This window comes from Megalobrama amblycephala, linkage group LG4, assembly GCF_018812025.1.
Source record: "Megalobrama amblycephala isolate DHTTF-2021 linkage group LG4, ASM1881202v1, whole genome shotgun sequence".
In the NCBI taxonomy this organism is placed as follows: domain Eukaryota; kingdom Metazoa; phylum Chordata; class Actinopteri; order Cypriniformes; family Xenocyprididae; genus Megalobrama; species Megalobrama amblycephala.
The window spans coordinates 30,499,534-30,521,926 of NC_063047.1; the positions used below are offsets into that span (position 1 = coordinate 30,499,534).

The 22,393-nt window shown below is 37.0% G+C and overlaps 1 protein-coding gene and 1 long non-coding RNA gene across 2 annotated transcripts in view; one reads left to right on the plus strand and one right to left on the minus strand.

Annotated features, from left to right (window-relative positions):
- Positions 1-3,951, plus strand: part of scarf2 (scavenger receptor class F, member 2) — a 34,124-nt gene extending 30,173 nt beyond the window's left edge. Inside the window, exon 11 of the mRNA XM_048188816.1 lies at positions 783-3,951. Coding sequence (XP_048044773.1) covers positions 783-1,885 — 1,103 coding nt within the window. The 3' untranslated portion in view covers positions 1,886-3,951. The remainder of the gene's footprint in view (positions 1-782) is intronic.
- Positions 1-22,393, minus strand: part of LOC125267307 — a 43,002-nt gene that overhangs the window by 13,432 nt on the left and 7,177 nt on the right. The window contains exons 3-4 of the long non-coding RNA XR_007184648.1: positions 12,797-13,000; positions 10,398-10,548 (exon numbers count right to left, since the gene is read on the minus strand). This is a non-coding gene — a long non-coding RNA (uncharacterized LOC125267307). The remainder of the gene's footprint in view (positions 1-10,397; positions 10,549-12,796; positions 13,001-22,393) is intronic.

Sequence of the window (22,393 nt, forward strand, 5' to 3'; positions counted from 1 at the left end):
ACTAATCTTTAGGAGTGCTCATTATTTTATTCTAGATGTTTATTACTATGCTCAGTTAGTTGTTTTTAAATATAGATCAGTATAGTCAAAGTTTATGTTCAGAATTAAATATTAAATGGCTTAATACTGTACGTTCTAAATAATACACACTATATAGTGTATACTGTCTGTTCAGAAAATGCCAACAAAACGGTGTTAAAAATTTAAATGTAAATTAGAAACGTTGCCTTAAAAAACGAAATAAAATGTGTTTAAGTACTACAATTACTAAATCTAAAACTGAAATGAAAAAAAGAATGCTAAACAGAAATTTAAAAAATTATAAAAATGTCAAAAGTAGATACAATTATATTTAAAAAAAAAAAACTTTAATTAAAATAAAAATGGAATATATAAAAATGAAAGGTAATTAAAAATAGGAATAAATGCTATAATAGTATATAAATAATACTAAACTAATAATACAGCAACAAACGTGACAAAAAATGCCCCTGAAATTCAAAATATGAGGAATAATTTAGAAAACAATGTGTTTTAGAATCCAATTTTCTATAAAATTTTGTAAGATTCTGCAGACTGATCAAACAATGACAAATGTCAACACAGAGGTGTTAAATAAAAATTGTGGCTGATATTACTTTCAGTTCATTAAATCACACAGAAAATTTTTCTTTTAATTTTCTATAGTCTTTTTGAGATGTTTAACAATTAGAACTAAGACATTACTACAGTCATAGAGATATCTTTCTCTTCCACTTACCCCTTACATTTACCTTTTTCAGAGACTATGAACGAGAGCTGTGAGAAGCAAAATTCTAGCGCTGCTCAAGAAATATCATCAACACCCAATGATGAGGATGCAGGAGAGTACACATCCCTCAAAGACACAAGAGAAACAACAAAACAGTATGTCAGCGATGGGAGTGAGCAACCTCTCCTGAAGTCTTCAGACAGCGAGGGCTCCACCAGTGGTTCTGAGTCAACCATAGGAGCAGTTTACGCCCATGTCGCCCGCCTTTCCAAACACTCCAAAGAGGAGGAGGACACTGCTTCACCGGAGAAGACGAAAGAGAAGACGAAACCTCGTCCTCCAGACCCTTCCACCAAACCGAAGGTCTCCTGGATCCACGGAACATCCGGAACCAACCCAACAGAGCAAAGCCAGACTCCATCACCACAAAAAGAGAAGAAGAAGAACAACTCAGAAGGTTCTGGAAAGGCTGATGAGAAGCAGCGGTCAAAGGAGAAGTCGAGCAAGAATAAAGAAAAGAATCAGGATAGTAAGAAGGCAGATGGACCCGAATCCCCAAGCAAAAGCAAATCTCACAAAGCTTCGGATACCATAGAGCACCTCAACGGAACATTTCAGAATGCCCTGAAGAAGATTGGAAACTTCCACTCGGACAAGAAAACAAATGACACCAACAAAGATCCACCCAAGAGCCCAAAGATCATGCATCCACACATGAACTCTGAGGCCGCCACGCTCCTCGCGGCTCAGCTGAAGGAGAAGACCCAAAGCCTTAATCGGAACGAGGGTCTCACGGTGGGCGTCAAACCCAACGGTGTTTCAACACCTCAAGCCAACCGAGAGAAACCCACCCCTCCTCAAAAGACCAAGCGCTCTGCAACTGGGACCAACAAGCCCCTTCTTCCCACCTCCAGCAACCTCCAGAAGATGGTGGCTCCTATTTCAGACTCTTCTCCTGAACCTAAAAGCCTGGAAAAACAAGGGGTTAATGGGACCAGAGTTGAAGGAGATGCCACACCAAAGAAAACACCCATCAAAAAACCACCAAGGAAGAAAGGAAAGGAGGGAACACTGGAGACGGAAGGCAAAACCACTCCAAAGACGGCCATTATGCCACCTCAGACTGTCAAATAGATCCTCTTTGATCACATTGGTGCGTCTGGTTTTTTTTTTTGAAAACATAAACGTACAGTTTTTCCTAACTTTGTTAAACATTTTATATAGGAATTGGATGGATTTTTCTTGAAATGGACGAGCTGCTTATAGGTTTTAATATTTGGAAGGATTGTGGTTCTCGTTAACTCTTTGAAGTCCTGGAATCGGAAACAACGCCGTGGCTTGTGTACAGTATTAAAAAGGAAGAGTAAATGAATAATGTAATAAGCTCATTTTGTATGCTCTCAATTTTACATATGCATTACTCAAAGTCCATTGTTTTGAATTTGCCAATGCTATCGTAATTGCAGGTTTTTGTGTCTTAAAATTGTATTTAGCACTGTATTCATTGGTGTAAAGAATGAACCAAAGGTACTTTAAAAGGTACAGGAAGAATGATGCCATTATTAAATTTTCACTCAGGCCATATATGTATATTCATTACCTTGTAAATGATAAAATTGTCTGCTTAGTTTCTAGGACATGTCATTTGGTTCACGTTCACCAGTACTTCACCTAGCATTATGCTTTTTAAGCTGAAAACGATAGTTCTTTGCTAATCCACAGTGATATCTATCCTTGCTGCTGAATCTAAACTCTAGTTTTTCCCTTGAAAACAGACTTGTTTATCTTTTCCCATAAAGTACCCACAATCGGTAATGCATTTTTTTTTTTTTTTTTTCAGGCCAGATAAAGGCTCCAAAAAATTTCAATTTAAGGGCTTTTAGTCCAGGTATGCTGGCGTTCAGACTTTCTATCTACTATTATAGTCCTAAAAGTTACACAAAATAAATGCAAATATATAACCTCTCTCCTCTGGGATATCAATATCAGTTTTGAACATATATTGGTGATATTTGCATTAAAAATAAGCACTTAAATTAATATTTTCCAGTAACAATCTTAAATGCTTTTTATGCCTTATTGCAAATATCACATTCTTATCTGTACATGACTGAAAGTTTATGCAGCACAATAATAAGTTATATATATAATTATTTGTCCTGCCAAAGAAACAATCATAATGCCTGAAAGATGCCAGTATAATACAACCTACAAGTCAGATTGAAGGGTATTACCTTAATTATTAATTCTTGACTGTCCAGTTGCAGGAAGTTCAATGCATCAACATTGTTTCCAGTGTTAAAATAATGCACAATAATGGCTCATGACTACAGCTTATGTTTATTTTTGAAGTTTGCTATCAAAAACACCCCATAGCACTTGCAAATATTTTTAAGATGACACCAACAGAATGCAAAAAAGAGTTCGTGAATAACTGGACGGTTATATTTGAACAAAGAACATAGGGTTAAATGTTCGATCTGGGCCTGCAGCATTTCAGAGTTTGTAAGCAGGTTCACAAAAAGCAGATTTTCGATTGTGGTGTACAGTAACTGCTATTCCCATATATGGTACCTTATATTTTTCTACATGCTAAGATATTTTGTAATAATATTTTTACCTTCATTTGTAAGCTGTGCTTATACAACTTATATCTTTGCTTTTTATATTTTTGTGTGTGTCAAATGAACTGGTTTTCAAATTTGATTACATTTTCTTTTTTTATGTGCAAGCATCAGGTACATTTGATTTTAATGTTTAAATATCATTCTGTTTACTCTCAAAAGAATTTTTTCACATTTCTCTGTGGATGTTATTGTTTTTTTATGAACGATAAATTGCATGATGCAGAGGTCAGTGAGAGATCAGTGAGAGATATCTATGCATGTTACCCCATGTTCAATTTTTCGTTACTCGGGACCTATGACAAAAAACAACTTTTCACGTTTTTGCACGATTCCAGAACATTTCCAACTGCAGTATATGACTTTATGGGAGTATGAATAACAGATTTTTGGTTTTCTACTCTGACTTTGGCGTGAGCCATGACTGAAGCTCAGCCTTAAACAAGGAGCATTATCAGTAACACGCATTATGTTCATTCATTTTGTCTTGATTTTTACCTTTCTATGTTGTTGTTGTGTGGTTGTTCAGTTACCGTATTTGAAATAAAAGCAAACCTGTAGCTCATGAATCACCGATATCAAGGGTACAGATATCAAATGGCTCTCTCTTCATTAGATCTATCAACATAGTGACTTTAGACATTAGTAGTATTTAATATAGCCTATTTACGTATTTTCCCTTAAAGCTGCTGTCCGTAACTTTTTTGTGTTCAAAATTTACAAAAATGATATAATGAGCATGTAACATCAGGAATCCATTTTCCAAACCATACTTTTGTCTCATCCTGAATTACTACAGTACACCTATAATAAGTGTTTATATTCAGACTATTTTAGACTGGGTCGGGTCGGTACCGCTGCGGAGTAGCACAGTACCTGCGTGACTCGTCATAGACATAAACAGAGAGAAGTAGCTCCGGCTACAATGTTCTTCCACAAGACACATGCAGTTCTGTTTGTCAGCAGCTAGAGTGCAAAAAGTTACGGTGTGGTGAGAAATCAAGCAAAGCCACTGGAAGGCAAGCCTGCAACCTTTAGCCAAAAAAGCGTAACGGCTAATGCTAACTGGCGGTACGGCGGTACGCAGGGAGGAGTTTTGAACGGCGACACGATAGGCTGAGAGGTGCCGCACGTGATTAAGTTAGACATTACGCTTTCTCCAATGGTAAGAGATACAGACCCTCTTATCTCCCTAAACGATCTCTGAATCAATTCCCCCCAGGAATCACGTCTCCTTTAGGACCCCGAGTGATCCCATTGGTTCAACTGAATTTTAATGGGTAGTATTTTTAGCGCCTGATTATAACTCCTGCAAAAATCACGTTATGATTTATATTGTTTAAAATGCATTATAATGACCATTAATGTCTTTTAAAGGGATAGTTCACCCAAAAATGAAAAGTTGATGTTTATCTGCTTAACCCCAGGGCATTCAAGTTGTAGGTGACTTTGTTTCTTCAGTAGAACACAAATGATGATTTTTAACTCCAACCGTTGCGGTCTGTCAGCCGTATAATGCATGTCAATGGCAACACCATCTATAAGAGTAAAAAAAAAACATGCACAGACAAATCCAAATTAAACCCTGCGGCTCGTGACGACACATTGATGTCCATTGATGACATGAAATGATCAGTTTGTGCGAGAAACCAAACAGCTTAATCAAACACACCTGAACAAGCTAATCAAGCTCTTCAGGATTACTAAAGCTATAGGCAGCTGAAGGTTTTTTTTTTCAGGGTTGGAGCTAAACTCTCTCTAGGACCGAACTTGCCTACCCCTGTACTAGTATATAACTGAAGCTATAGATTGTGAAATCAAGCATTTCTCGTTCTTACTGTTTTTTTTTTAGTTAGCTTACGTACTAGCATAGCATACATCTACCCGATTAGCCTGCTAGCTTAGCTTACATTATATTAGGTGTTTTTGTTTCCAATATCCAGTTTGTTTTATTATGCAATACATATGCATTCATTTTATATTTCAAGCATGTTGTTTGTGAACTTAATGTAATAAACATCATACAATAGTGAAATAGGTTATAATTAGACAAGACATCATGATAACTTTTGATCAGGCATTACCGCCTGGGTCCTAAAGGTGACCCAATTCCTTGGGGAACTCGATTTCTCAGTGGACTGCAGCTTTAAATAGAAAGAATTTAATTATTTATAAAAAATAAAAAAATAAAAAAAAAGATTGTTGCCAATTAGATTCAAAATGTTTGAAGTAAAATATAGTTTAAAAAAAAAATAAAGTCCTAAATAGTCCACTAAATGAACATAATATATTATAATTAAGAAATGACATTTAATCATTTTATTTATATGCACAAATATAAGAATGCACAATAATAATAATAATAATAATAATAATAATAATAATAATGCAATATTTACCAACATATACAGTACAGTCCAAAAGTTTGGAACCACTAAGATTTTTAATGTTTTTAAAAGAAGTTTCGTCTGCTCACCAAGGCTACATTTATTTAATTAAAAATACAGTAAAAAACAGTAATATTGTGAAATATTATTACAATTTAAAATAACTGTGTACTATTTAAGTATATTTGACAAAGTAATTTATTCCTGTGATGCAAAGCTGAATTTTCAGCATCGTTACTCCAGTCTTCAGTGTCACATGATCCTTCAGAAATCATTCTAATATGCTGATTTGCTGCTCAATAAACATTTATGATTATTTTCAATGTTGAAAACAGTTGTGTACTTTTTTTTTCAGGATTCCTTGATGAATAGAAAGTTCAAAAGAACAGCATTTATCTGCTTCTGTAGCATTATACACTACCGTTCAAAAGTTTGGGTTCAGTAAGAATTTTTATTTTTATTTTTTTGAAAAGAAATTAAAGAAATGAATACTTTTATTCAGCAAGGATGCATTAAATCAATCAAAAGTGGCAGTAAAGACATTTATAATGTTACAAAAGATTAGATTTCAGATAAACACTGTTCTTTTGAACTTTCTATTCATCAAATAATCCTGAAAAAAAATATTGTACACAAATATTTTGTACAATTGTACACATTAAATGTTTCTTGAGCAGCAGATCAGCATATTAGAATGATTTCTGAAGGATCATGTGACACTGAAGACTGGAGTAATGATGCTGAAAATTCAGCTTTGCCATCACAGGAATAAATTACTTTGTGAAATATATTCAAATAGAAAACAGTTATTTTAAATTGTAATAATATTTCACAATATTACTGTTTTTTACTGTATTTTTAATTAAATAAATGCAGCCTTGGTGAGCAGACGAAACTTCTTTTAAAAACATTAAAAATCTTAGTGGTTCCAAACTTTTGGACTGTACTGTATATTTACAAAATATTTTGAAGCATGTAAAATATGCAGGGATTTCCTGAATAGCTGAATCAATGTTTTGAACCGATTCACTGAATCTGACAGTTCAGCAGCAGTGATTTGTTTAAATGAATCAAACTTTTCAAATGGATGAATCAATTAATGAATCAAACTCAGCATTATCAGTATTATTTTCATTTTCGAGCGGGTGCTAAACTGGCCTACTGCTTCGTAATGGCTTATGAAACTTGGAGGACAAATAATGGAAATATAAAAAGCAGATTACAATCATCTTGATATTCAATTTTGATCTACCACGTTGGTTAGTTTTTATGTGGCCAGCAAAATAACAATGAATAATGGCCACTATATTGCCCAGAAAATAAAATAATGATCATTTAGAGATAATAAAGATCTCATGCTACAAGAGTGAGGATGATTCATTTTGTCTATAAATGACACTCTACTCTCTCTATTTTTCTCTCTCCTATCCATTTTCCCGTTCATAGAGTAAATGATATTTTACAGTTTCCGCTGACTCCTGGCTGCCTCTGTGCTCTGAGCAGGGGATCATGTGGAGGTTTTTTCGTCGCGGTAGCTGTTGCAACGGTGGTCATATGCTCATCAAATCTAAAGGGCCCAGAGGACTGAACTGGCGAGCTCCTCTACTGGCACAACAGCCCCTTTCATACAGGAACAGTTGGAAGTCTGTGCGAGGGGGCCCTGGAGTTAAAGCATCATGCGCTGCGTATTTGCACTCCATCTTCTCACTCTTTTTTTTTTTTTTTTTTTTAAAGAGAGAAGAGAGGAGGGCTTGAAGAAAGCAGCCAAGATTTCGTGGGCAAAAGGCAACACAGACGAGGAAGATCATGTGATCTGTAATTGAAACCAGAGATGTTTAAGCATCCAGACACACATACACGCGTGCACATTTCCCAAGTCATGCCACTGCTGACATGAGCTTCTTTTAAATGTTCAATTGCATACAGACTTTTGTTTCAGTATCTATATGGCCTAAAAAAGCCTTGAGTGATGATAGTTAAGGCAGATCTGACTACCAAAAAAAAGAAAAAAAAAGTAAATCTCACTATATATATATATATATATATATATATATATATAATGCTTGATGTTCTACATTTTTATTTTATAAAGAGTGTGTGTATATTATATATATATATATATATATATATATATATATATATATATATATATAATATACATATATATATATATATATACTCTATAAAATAAAAATGTAGATCATCAAGCATTTTCTCTAAAAAAATAGAAATGATAAATTTCAAATATAAAGGGAAAAATTTCTCAAATTATATTAATAAATTATGATCAAGTAAATAAATATAATGAGTATAAGGTGAAAATTAAGCTTAAAATAAACGGAAGACCATCAAGCATTTAAAAATTATAAACTCACATATAAAGAAAAAACGAATTATATTTCTCAAATTATATTATTAAATTATAATCAAGTAAAATATAAATAAATAAATAATGAAGTGATTATTAGGTGAAATAAATTGAAGCCCATCAAGCATTTTCTCCAAAAATTAGAAATTATACATCTCAAATATAATAAAAAAGACTAATTATATTTCTTAAATTATAATCAAGTAAAATAAATAAATATAGTCAGCATTAGGTAAAATTCTGCTTAAACTAAAGTAAAATAAAGTAAAGACTATCAATCATTTTCTCTAAAAAAAAGTAATGGAATGTAATACTAAATTAAAAGTGAGAAATAAGAATTAATAAATTATATTACTCAGATGATCTAATTATCTCAAAGAGTAATACATATACTTTGCTTAAATATAGATGCTGGTCATATAATTAGAATATCATCAAAAAGTTGATTTATTTCACTAATTCCATTCACAAAGTGAAACTTGTATATTATATTCATTCATTACACACAGACTTATATATTTCAAATGTAATGGTCATTATAATGTTTATTTCTTTTAATTTTGATGATTATAAGGAAAATACCAAATTCAGTATCTCAGAAAATTACAATATTGCTTAAGACCAATACAAAGAAAGGATTTTTAGAAATCTTGGCAAACTGAAAAGTATGAACATGAAAAGTATGAGCATGTACAGCACTCAATACTTAGTTGGGGCTCCTTTTGCCTGAATTACTGCAGCAATGCGGCGTGGCATGGAGTCGATCAGTCTGTGGCACTGCTCAGGTGTTATGAGAGCCCAGGTTGCTCTGATAGTGGCCTTCAGCTCTTCTGCATTGTTGGGTCTGGCATATCGCATCTTCCTCTTCACAAGGGGTCAGGCGAGTTTGCTGGCCAATTAAGAACAGGGATACCATGGTCCTTAAACCAGGTACTGGTAGCTTTGGCACTGTGTGCAGGTGCCAAGTCCTGTTGGAAAATGAAATCTGCATCTCCATAAAGTTGGTCAGCAGCAGGAAGCATGAAGTGCTCTAAAACTTCCTGGTATATGGCTGTGTTGACCTTGGACCTCAGAAAACACAGTGGACCAACACCAGCAGATGACATGGCACCGCAAACCATCACTGACTGTGGAAACTTTACACTGGACCTCAAGCAACGTGGATTGTGTGCGTCACCTCTCTTCCTCCAGACTCTGGGACCCTGATTTCATCAGAGAACATAACTTTGGACCACTCAGCAGCAGTCCAGTCCTTTTTGTCTTTAGACGGTTCTGACGCTGTCTGTTGTTCAAGAGGACACAGAGCTCTGTGAACAGCCAGCCTCTTTTGCAATGACCTTTTGTGTCTTGCCCTCCTTGTGCAAGGTGTCAATGGTCGTCTTTTGGACAACTGTCAAGTCAGCAGTCTTCCCCATGATTGTGTAGCCTACAGAACTAGACTGAGAGACCATTTAAAGTTAATTAGCTGATAAGAGTGTGGCACCGGGTGTCATCAATATTGAACCTTTTCACAATATTCTAATTTTCTGAGATACTGAATTTGGGATTTTCTTTAGTTGTCAGTTATAATCATCAAAATTAAAAGAAATAAACATTTGAAATATATCAGTCTGTGTGTAATGAATGAATATAATATACAAGTTTCACTTTTTGAATGGAATTAGTGAAATAAATCAACTTTTTGATGACATTCTAATTATATGACCAGCACCTGTAAAATACCCCCCAAATTCTCATTACAATACATCCACATGTTTTACTTCTGAGTAGGTTTTTTCATTATTACCTGAGTAGGTATATTCATTATTTTCATTATTCTTTCATTATTCATCATTTTAATTATTCTCAAAATTGATTCTGATTATATTCTCAAGAAAATACTGAAATACACTGATTTATATTTAAAATCAGCACTTAATTAAAAAAGTTAAAAATACTGCCATTATACATAAATATTTAACAATTTCAGTAATATACCATTATTTTTTCTACATTAGAAAAATTTTCCCTGTAAAATCAGGTACAGTAGAGGTACGATTCCTCACTGCAACTGAAACAGCACTCCAGTCCTGGAAAAGTCATTTAGACTATGCTTCTTCCAGGAATCAAAATGTATTCCTGAAAGTATTCACAAAACAAGTATTTCAGAAGCTACTGCTTACAAATAACTTCCAAGCTACGATATTATGACCGTCATCTGCGACCACAGAGACAAATGAGATTTGAGAGAAGGTGATATGACAAATCAAGTGCTGGTCTAAACATACCTCTCAAAAGTGGCAGGTCCATAGAAACAGCAGGACCATCAGAGTCACTGAACATCAGTCAGTGGACCCGCAGCTACACGCCTGTTCAGAACTCAGCGGTTGTCATGGCAACAGGGACAGATTGCATCCACATCTGGTAGCGATTTCAGCCCTTGTGAAAGAAAAAAAAAAGGGGGGGGGGGATTTATGAGTTAAGGCGGAAAAAGACAAATATTTTCTGCAATGCAAAGCAGAAAAAAGCAGAGGGTTGAGTTACACATGAAAGAGGCTGAGAAATGAGTTTTGTTTATTTGTTTTTTCCCTAAACAGAATGGAAGCAATCTTTCATACTTCTGTAAGTTTTGAGAATTCAATGGAGCCGTGCTGGTGCTCTGGAAAGCTGACATGCTGAGCTGCTCTGCCTGTTTAAGCAGCTTTTCATAGGAAGCAGACTATTCGGCGGGCGACAGACTCCAGAGTAAATGATTCTATAATAAAGGCTGACAACAACATAACAATGACATAAATCATGCACTTATATTCTAGGTGGAAAAGCAAGCTTTCTTCCTGTGTCATGGTTTCTTAAAATAGGTGGCGCGCCTTTGTTATTTTCCTATTTCTTCTAAACGATTCTAAATTTCTGTTACAAAAAGCAGTGATAGTATTAAATGGTAAATGCAAAGCTTTAATTACCATATTCATATTCGGTTACCACACAATATATTAAAGCCAAAAATATGTATCAGTGCAACTTTCATGAAGTAAACTTTCACTAAAAGCCTTCCTTCTGCCGGAAAAAAACAGTCCCTGACTGTGAACAGCAACAGAAGTTACATTATTTCGCCATTAGATGGCGGCAAAGGCTGTCTTTATGATGGAGTCAGTCAGTAGTGAAGACTTTTATATTGAAAAGATTGAATTGTTGTGAACACTGAACAAGATGCAACTGACAAATGCTTTGACTACTGGATGGATGGATGGATGGATGGATGGATGGATGGATGGATGGATGGATGGACAGATGGACGGACTGATGGATGGAAGGATGGATGGGTGGATGGAATAGTGTAGGTTTTATATTTTGTATTCAATGCAATGACATTCAATTTTATTTGTGCCCAAATACTTTTTTGGGGTCACTGTATGTCTCTGATCTCCATGAAAGACTGGGGTTTATTTATCCATTTTGCTTCATGAGAGGTCCATGAATCCCAGCATACGTGTCCATGCCATGTGTGGGTTATTACTGGAAAGACGCTTGGCGCGTGTCGCTGCTTCTAACCGCTGGATGCTGAGCTCAGCTCTTCACCACTGAGCTGCAGCGCTGAGATCATGTGTGTGTATAATATATTATTACAGGCTAAATCTGCTGGACTCACACTGTGATATAAGTCTGACTGATCTGAGGTGATAACAGGGCAGTTCATCATTCAGTTAATGAGACATAGGGCTAAAAATAAATGATTTACTGCACTTGATTTATTCACTGCTCACCAGTTGATGATTAGTGAATTCTAATTCATTGTGCTCAATTGTAGACAAAAATGATTTATCATTTAAATTGTGTAAATGTTTATCTTTTAAATTCAATGTCAAAAACACAGGTTCCAAAACTACAAATGATCCAGACAAGTGCTTGAGTTATGCTATGCTGTTGTGGAGAGGTGTGCTAATACTTTTCTATATAAGCAACCAGATACCTGGAGAAAGGTTGAAGCTGGGTGAAAAATCACATGGACTCACATTCAAGGAGAGATCTGTGTTATTTCTAGAAACCAGAATACTACAGGCCCTGTTTTCACCTGGTATTAAAGGGATAGTTCACCCAAAAACCCTGAAATTGTTTCAAACCTGTATGAATTTCTTTATTCTGCTAAACACAAAAGAAGATATTTTGAAGAATGTCTGTAACTGTTGATGGACCCCATTGACTACTATAGTATTTGGAAGTCAATGGGGACTATCCCTTTAATATACATGTTGGTCACAAGTGGACGGCGCTAAATACAGGTGTAAACAGGGTGTAAAACGTTTTGAGCTTGTCCACTTTAGACCACTTCCAGGCCGTTTACACCTGGTATTAAGATGTGTTTTGGTCGATCGGATCACAAATGGACTACTTGTAATCCGATCGACCAAAATGCATCTTAATACCAGGTGCAAACAGCACCCCAGAGTCGAAAATGCATTTGGCCGGATTGCTTTCGTAATGTAATGCAGTTTCATGTAGTTAAATGTGTTCAATAACAAAATAACAAAAATCCACCTATTCTCCACCTACTGACTTAACGTGTAAACATTATGGGAAGCGAGCTAGCCAGAAGGGATTTAAAGTTTACCAGCTGAAGTTTGGTTTGAAGACGAAAAATGTACCAAGCACAATGTTCTCTCACCATTCCTGATTTCTAACACCCACTCACAGTGTTCGGTGTGGTCTTGCGGCTGACAGAGCAGAAACGATAGCTGATGTTTTTCTTTGTCTCTGTGCGTGTTCATTTGTGAATTGCGCTAGCTTGTTTCATCCATTAGATCGAAAGATCTGAAAAAGCCCTTACATCTTCCCGCCCATAGACAGAGACTTCAGCATCTTGGGCTCTTTCTGAAGCGAGCTAGTAAAGATCAACCTAAAAATCAACCAGAAAAAACAAAAGATCAGTCAATAAGATTTTGCAAAAAAAGTCCTCTAACACAATTTTTGCATGATGACACTTTAAATTAAAGGTGCCCTAGAATTAAAAATTGAATTTACCTTGGCATAGTTGAATAACAAGAGTTCAGTACATGGAAAAGACATACACTGAGTTACAAACTCCATTGTTTCCTCCTTCTTATATAAATCTCATTTGTTTAAAAGACCTCCGAAGAACAGGCAAATCTCAACATAATACCGACTGTTATGTAACAGTCGGGGTGTACGCCCCCAATATTTGCATATGCCAGCCCATGTTCCCAACATTATGAAAGGCATTTGACAAGGGCAGCCAGTAACGTCTGGGTCTGTGCACAGCTGAATCATCAGATTAGGTAAGCAAGCAATAACAATAGCGAAAAATTGCAGATGGAGCGATAATAACTGACATGCTAATGTACTGTTAAATGTGGTTAAAGTTACCATCGAAAATTACTATATTCACGGAGACAAGAGCTGTCGCTATTTTAATTTTTTAAACACTTGCAGTCTGTATAATTCACAAACACAACTTCATTCTTTATAAATCTCTCCAACAGTGTGTAATGTTAGCTTTAGCCACAGAGCACTATCAAACTCATTCAGAATCAAAAATAAACATCCAAATAAATACTATACTCACATGATCCGAAGCATGCATGCAGCATGCATGACGAACATCTTGTAAAGATCCATTTGAGGGTTATATTAGCTGTGTGAACTTTGTAAATGCACTGTATTATAGAGTCTTGAGCTCGATGGGCAGGGAGCATGAGATTTAAAGGGCCAGCAGCCCCTGAATCAGTGCATAGTTAATGATGCCCCAAAATAGGCAGTTAAAAAAATTAATTTAAAAAAATCTATGGGGTATTTTGAGTTGAAACTTCACAGACACATTCAGGGGACACCTTAGACTTATATTACATCTTGTAAAAAAACGTCCGATGGTACCTTTAAATTTAAATTAACACTTTTATTCAGCAAGGATTAAATTGATCACATACGACAATAAGGACATAGTGTTACAGAAGATTTCTATTTCAAATCAGTTATGTTTTTTTGAACTTCTATTCATCAAAAATAAATAAATAAATAAATAAAAAGCCAGGGGAAAAAAAAAAAAAAAGTATTACAGTTTCTACAAAAAATGTTTCTTTGTCTGCTAGCTCTATGATATTCAGGTCTGTAGATATGTCTTTTTCACCTCTAAAGAATCAAAGAAAGGATACAGCTGTTAGCAATAAAAGATGTGCGTTACATTTCATTGGAAGACTTCTTTTTTTAAAGCATTGGCTCTCTCATCTTCACGCTTGGCCAATTTTAATCTGTGACGTATATAAAAGGCAAAGCCCCTCTGAAGAGATTAAAGTCTCCCATTAGTAAGACAGCTATACAAGGTCAGCAAACAGTTGTCTGCACTTCTCTTTTTTCCTCTTTGTCAGCATATTTTTATGTCAAGTTTATTTGAGGATCTGCCTCTAATGGAAAACTTTTCTGCTTTTTTCCCCTTTTCTTTCTCTCCGTCCACACATCCCAACCCCTTTCCCTCTCCTGCTCTCCTTCTTCTCCTCTCACTTCCTTCTGTCACTCTCCCCCTCTTTTCCCTCTCTGTTTCTCTGAGAGGAGGAAGTAGTATGGTTTATTCAGGGTTCAGGTTTCAGAGCAGGGTTTTTGTGTGTGTGTGTCTTTTTTACTGGCTCTCAAGAAGAGAAGGAGAGAGCTGCTTTTGAAACCATCATTGTAAAGAACAGTGATGAAGATTAGACCAAAATGGAAAATGGTTCATTGACTCATTTCCTCTTTTGTAACGCAAGTGCCTAGCAAAAACTCATTTGTGAAAGATCAAACTGATCTGCTTGTTGTTGAGAGATGTGCTATTACTTTAAGCAATCAGACTTAAAAATGTGGAAAACAAATCTTACACTGAAGGAGCATTTGAGTCACATCTAGACATCACTATATCACTTGAGGGTGAAGAATTTTGGGCTCTTTTTGAACTGGGTCAGTAATTAACCACTTAGTAACCACCCAGAAACACCCACATAGCAACATGCAGGCAAAAAAAAATCATGTAAACTGATAGTACCTTGTAAGTCCAATTATGTATAATAAATGTATAGGCCTACAGAAATATATAAAGAAAAAGGTTTTTCTTTTTGTATGTTTGCTGTAAAAATAGGCCAAATTTAGAAATAATTTGTAAAAAGACTTTTTTTTTTTTTCATTCAGACATTTTCTATATATGGAAGCTTGTTTCCGCCACTGAATAAAAAATAAAAAAGGTGACTTTTTTTCTCATCTTTTTCTCATCTTTCTCACAATTCTGACTTCTTTTCTCAGAATTTGTGAGAGATAAATTGAAAGTTATAAAGTCCAATTCTGAGGGGAATTGCGAATTTATATCTCACCATCCTGACTTTATTACTCGCAATTGCGTGTTTCTGAGTAAAACAGATTGCTAAACAAATTGCTAAATGTAAATTAATATGCAATATACTAAAGTTTTTTTCTAGTCGACTAATCACATGTGTATATTAATAAGCCATATAAATCATAATAATGTGTCTTTAATTGCCTATATATAGCCTAATCAGCATTCAACCACACACATAAAGCTTGCCACAGCGCATCGGCAAAAGTAATGGTTATGAATGTGTCGTGAAAAAACAGCAAGGAGACTCTCTAAGAGATTATGTCGACGAAGCTGATTTGTCATAGTCTCATAGTAGTGGACGCGCCTATATGCACGTTTCATACAGATTACATGATCTGAGAATTTTGTTTTCCACTTGAATTGGTTGATAATCACTTGACATTTCAAGCTTTCTATAGATATATTTCTCATGTCTGTGAGGCAAGAATAGACTGAGTTTTAGTTTACTTTTTTGACGCGCTCAAGTTCACAGAGACGGCAGAAAGTGCATCCTGCTTTTCTTTATTTTACAAAGGCACAATGTTTTCTTGTTATTGTGAGTGCACACAAATCAAAGTATTATGTATTTATGTATTATTATTATTATCTGTATGACCAAAGAAGATAGAGTATTTTAAGTTGTTTTCGTTGTCATCAGGAAAAAATGCAAGCGATCGCACCGGCGCCTCTGTGGCCCTGTCCCAAATGGAACACTTCATAGGCACTTTCGGTCTTGTGGACTTACAATGGCTGCCACGTGAGCGTGTCCATTAAGTCTGAGATCACAGGGTGTCCCATTTGTCATTTTAGGTTTCAGAATGGTGCTCATGAGTGCCCCTTTTGCAGTCAATATGCACCCTCGATGCGCATTTTGCAGAGCCCCGCAGCAGACTTCTTCCCGACATTCAAAGGCTCCATTACTTCATGAAAGTGCGGACTTGTAGGAAGGCCGAGTGTTTAGGCAGGAACACACCCCAAGCTGATGCCGACGAACTAGTGGCGACGAAAGCAGACTGTGGGGTTGGCTCACGTCAGCAGCGCCTGTGTCCAAAGTTGGCCTGACACACCAAACCAATGCTCGACAGCCGACGGCCAAGTAGCACGTCCGTTCTGCGCCTGCGTAAGAAGAAATGCCTTTCCGAACCAGCAGGCGGCAGTAGCTGAACAGCCAATCAGAATGATCAGATGGCCCGACAAGCTCAGACGCTGATTCAACATGTCGAATCGGCTGAAAAAAAGCAGACGAGGACCAACTTCAGCCGACGGTGCGGGACACACTGAGAAAACTTAGTCTCCAGACGACCGACTGTTGGCTTGGTGTGTTCCTGCCTTAAAGGGATAGTTCACCCAAAAATGAAAATTTGATGTTTATCTGCTTACCCCCAGGGCATCCAAGATGTAGGTGACTTTGTTTCTTCAGTAGAACACAAATGATGATTTTTAACTCCAACCGTTGCCGTCTGTCTGAACTCTATCAATAAGAGTCAAAAAAACTTGCATAGACAAATCCAAATTAAACCCTGTGGCTTGTGACGACACATTGATGTCCTAAGACACGAAACGATCGGTTTGTGCGAGAAACGGCAGTGATGTCTCGCGCTTATACTTCAATGAGTGCTAGACATCACTTCCGCTGTCAGAGCGCGATCAGACCTCACTAAGCGAGTGCTGAACGCAGTTGGACATAGTGGTGTTTTAGAGGTAAAAAATGATATAAATACTGTGAAGTTCACTTCAGAATTAAAATTTCCTGATAATTTACTCACCGTCATGTCATCCAAGATGTTTATGTCTGTCTTTCTTCAGTCGAAAGTCAAAATTAAGGTTGAGGAAAACATTTCAGGATTTTTCTCCATATGGACTTAAACGGGGTTCAACGGGTTGAAGGTTTCTTGTATAGATCCGAATACAAGAGAAACCTAAAATCATGGTTTAACTTCAAATGGCTCTACACAATCCCAGCTGAGGAGTAAGGGTCTTGTCTAGAAAATGGCCGATCGTTTTGCTAAAGAAAAAAAATGTATATATTTTTAATCACAAATGCTTGTCTTGCACTAGCTCTGCGATGTGCAACGCATCACGTAATCACGTTGGAAAAGTCACACATGACGTTCGCTTTGAGCGCCTGTGAATGTGGCGTGCCGTCTGTCGCTCTCTATCATGTCATGTATGTGGTTATTAATATGTTCTCTCTTGCCTTCTAACTACGTTGAATCTCTCGTCTATGATCGTCAGACCCTTCTTGGCATTTGCAATAGCTACATGGATGTATTTGAAACGAAAATAGGAACTTTCGCCGACTACACACAAGGGAGTATCTTACGCGATATTCCAGATTTTCTTCGTCGCCAGCCGTTGGATATTATCCCGAGAAAACGCCGGAGACGACGTGGGAAACGCGGCGGAGTGGTCGTCAGATTAAAGATCCACCTGCGCGCTGGCCTCCCACTCAGCTTTACTCAGGATATGAGCCGCTTTGCGGCCTGGTATTCGCCGATCCTGTCATCTCGATGTCTTACATCTATTCCAGCTGACTATCCTGCTCCTCCCGATTCTCCAGTTCGACTTCTACAGGACTCTGTTTCTCGGATTGTCATTCGACCTCGTCCGGAGGGAGTAAACACTGCCAATCTTCGCTTTCTGAGCAAAGCCCTGGTCTCGCGCAGCACTCTAACGTTACATTCTCTGAAAATGGCGCTGATAAATGCTCACTCCCTGGTTAACAAGACTTTTATTCTCAACGATTTTATCTCTTCTCACTGCCTGGACTTCCTGTTTATCACCGAAACCTGGGTGAAGGTAGGAGATTTAAGCCCTTTCTCAGAACTTGTTCCTACCGACTACTGTTTCTATAACTCTCCCCGTCCTGTTGGAAGAGGTGGAGGACTAGCTATAATCACAAGGAAAAACTTTAGTTCCCGATGTCGGACGTTACCGTCCGCAAATTTCACGAGCTTTGAAGTCCAGCTATTACTACTTGACTGGTATGACCCCATTGTTTTAGCTCTGATATATCGGCCACCGCATTTAACTAAAGGCTTTATAGCTGAATTCACAGAGCTTATAGGGGATCTCATCACTAATTATGATCGGATTATTTTACTAGGTGATTTTAATGTCCATGTGTGTTGTCCATCGAAACAACTAACATCAGAGTTCTTGAACATCATTGACTCTTTCAATCTAAGACAATGGGTTACACTCCCTACACATACCCAAGGTCACACTTTGGATTTAATTTTGTCTCTTGGCCTGTTGATAACTGACAATGAAGTGATTGAATCTCTCATATCGGATCACTTTCCTATCATATTTAAAATGTCTCTTCCTGCCATCTCCAATAAAGCAGCATCTGACACAAGACAGACCCGTGTTTACTCACCACCATTCTACGAGGATTTTACTAAGCTTTATAATGAAGCCAGCATTTCTATGTCACTTGAATCCTCATTAGCTGAACTAGATGCTGAACAACATTATCAAGTTTTAAACACTGTATGGCTGGATGTCTTGAATGTGGCTGCTCCTTTTAAGTCTTTTAAGCCAAAACCTAAATCCGAGCCATGGGTTGATCAAAATATTCGCTCTCTAAGACAATCATGTAGGAAAGCTGAAAGAAAATGGAAAAAGGACAAACTGCAAATTTCGTTCGATATTCTAAAAAAAACTGTTTGACTTTGTATCAGTGTGCTGTTAAGAAAGCCAAGTCTCTCTACTTCTCAAATTTGATTGACAAACACCACCACACTCCTAAAATTCTTTTCTCTGTTATAAATTCAGTGTTATATCCCCCTGTAAGCACTATTCAAAATCCTACCTCTACACTCTGTGAAGGTTTCTTGAGACATTTCAGTGACAAAGCGATGAGTCTGAGGGCCCAGATACAAGCAACTGATCATGAAATCTTGACGCTTGGAAACCCTCCTGCCTTTTGGACTACTTTTAACGCTGTATCTCTACAATCAGTTAAGGAAGTAATTGTAAAACTTAAACCTTCCCTATGTCCTTTTGATACAATACACCCTCGTTATTTGAAGCAATTGATTGACATTATTGGACCGGGAATGGTGTCCCTGTTAAACAAATGTCTGCATTCAGGGTCTGTCCCGGACAGCTTAAAAATGGCCATGGTCACTCCAGTTTTAAAGAAACCTTCACTGGATGCATCTGTCTTAGCCAATTTCCGGCCTATATCTGTTTTACCTTTCATTTCTAAGGTGATGGAAAAAATTGTGTTTTTACAGCTCCAATCCTTTTTAGCTAATAATCACATTTATGAGACATTTCAGTCTGGGTTCAAAACTATGCACAGTACCGAAACTGCCCTTGTTAGAGTCCTCAATGACATCCTAATGGCTACTGACTCAGGCGATTCTGTTATTTTAGTTATGCTTGACCTGTCCTCAGCCTTCGATACTGTTGATCACGAGATTCTTGTCTCTCGCCTGGAATCCTGCGTCGGGCTACGGGGGGAGGTCTTAAGTTGGTTTAAATCTTTTTTAACTAATCGAAGGTTCTCAGTTAAAGTCGGTAATTTCACCTCCTCCTTAGGCAATCTAAGCTGCGGTGTTCCTCAGGGTTCTATTCTACCCCCACCCTTTTCTCTCTTTATTTACTTCCTTTGGGCTCTATCTTTAGGAAACACGGCGTTTCTTTCCATTGTTACGCAGATGACATGCAAATCTATCTGCCTGTAACAAGAAAAGAAAAATCTGCTCTCCGTACTCTATTAGCGTGTCTGGACGATGTCAAATCATGGCTTTCTAATAACTTTCTTTTCCTGAACTCGAATAAAACGGAAGTCATTGTCTTCAGCCCCTCTGACTCCAAAACACAAAATCAAATTGATCTTGAGTCATTAAGTTCATTTATCTCTCCCCAAGTGAGGAATCTGGGAGTGGTTATTGACAACCGTTTGAAATTTGACAAACAAATAAGTACCGTTGTTGGTTCAAGTTTTTTCTATCTTCGCTCTCTCTCTAAAATCAAATCCTTCCTTTCAGAGGGCTCTTTAGAGACTGCAATCCATGCCTTCATTACATCACGACTGGACTACTGCAATTCCCTGTACTACGGGATCTCAAAGACCCAAATTTCTAGATTACAAGTAGTTCAAAATGCTGCAGCTAGATTTCTGAAGAGGCGTAATAAATTCGATCACATTACGCCCCTCCTGAGATCTCTACACTGGTTGCCTACCCAGTTTAGAATTGAGTATAAAATCTTACTACTTGTTTATAAATCTTTAAACAATCTAGCTCCCTCCTATCTGACCGGTCTTCTTCACCCTTACACTCCTGTGAGAGGACTGAGATCGGAGGGAAAACTACTCTTAAAGATCCCCAGAACCCGCCTAAAGACAAGGGGAAATCGAGCTTTTGAAGTGGCTGGCCCCACGCTCTGGAACAATCTTCCAAACTCTGTCAGAATGGCTTCCAGTTTATCTGAGTTTAAATCATGCCTTAACCCTTTAACACGTACGATCACACCGGTGTGATCAGTCTTGTCTGGCCCCAGGAGCGTACGATCACACCGGTGTGATTAGAACGTTCAGTGCATCGCGTGATCAACTGCCAAATTATGTTTATTGTAGATTTCAGACATTTAAATACACACGAGTACTAACAAAACAATATATTTAGAGTTTGTAAAATACACAATGGTGTCTATAGAAGCGGAAATAACAACCCTTTCCATTATAATTAGACGACACGTTTTATTCATATCAGATACACATTGTGAAAGTAACTTTAAAGCTTACTCTATTCTTCCCCAGTTCACCGACTCACTTTCATGTATTTCGGGAGAAGTGGATAAATTCACGGGTTGTAAATCCAACAGATCCGATTCTCTGTGCGGCGCAAACTAACATGGCGGCGCCCATCGCGGATATGGCTCAACTAACATGATCGTTATAAAGGTGTTTAAACTGCAAAACACATCCACTTGCACATATTTGTCAATCGGAATATTAGATATTTCATGCTATAGTCAACAAATTTGTGAATATTTTGAATAACAAAGGAAAAATTAAATGAAAGCAGATTATCATTCATACAGTGCTGCGGTGTGTCACATAACAAGCAATGACGCGTCACCATGGAAACCATAAAGTGATACGTTCTAAATAACGGTCGCTTCAAAAAACTCACGCTGGGGGGTCAGCCAGAATATTTAAAACTTACGTGGAAAAGGGTTAAAACTCATCTTTTCTCTCTTGCATTTGGTATATAATATGTAGGTATTTGAGGGTATTTATGTATGTGTATATGTTTATACATGTATGTGTATGTATGTGTATGTCCATATATGTGTATATGATGTGTATTTGTGCATGTGTATGTATGCGTATGTATTCATCATGTATGTCATGTGTATGTACGTGCATATATCTACATATATATATGTAGGAGTGTATGTATGTGTATATATATGGATGTATATATATGTGTATATGTGTGTGTGTATATAGTGTCTATATTTCTCTGCCTTCTGCTTCTTTGTCTTTCAACAGTTTCTTTCATACTCTATGTACACTCCTCCTCTAACTGTTGTACAGCACTTTGGTCGGCCTCTGGCCGTTTTTAAATGTGCTTTAGAAATAAACCGAACTTGAACTTGAACTTTGTAAACACTTTCTCTGTACTTCTGCCTACATATGACCTTTCCAACATGATTATGTAATGTGTGGCGCATTGCAGAGCTTTTTTTTAAGGAAATGACAGATCGTTTCGCTAGATAAGACCTTTGTTCCTTGGTTGGGATCGTGTAGAGCCCTTTGAAACTACAATTTGGACCTTCAACCCATTGTTGAAATTCACAATGAAAAATCCTGGAATGTTTTCCTCAAAAACCTTAATTTCTTTTCGACAGAAGAAAGATAGACTTAAACATCTTGGATGACATGGGGGTGAGTAAATTATCAGGACATTTTAA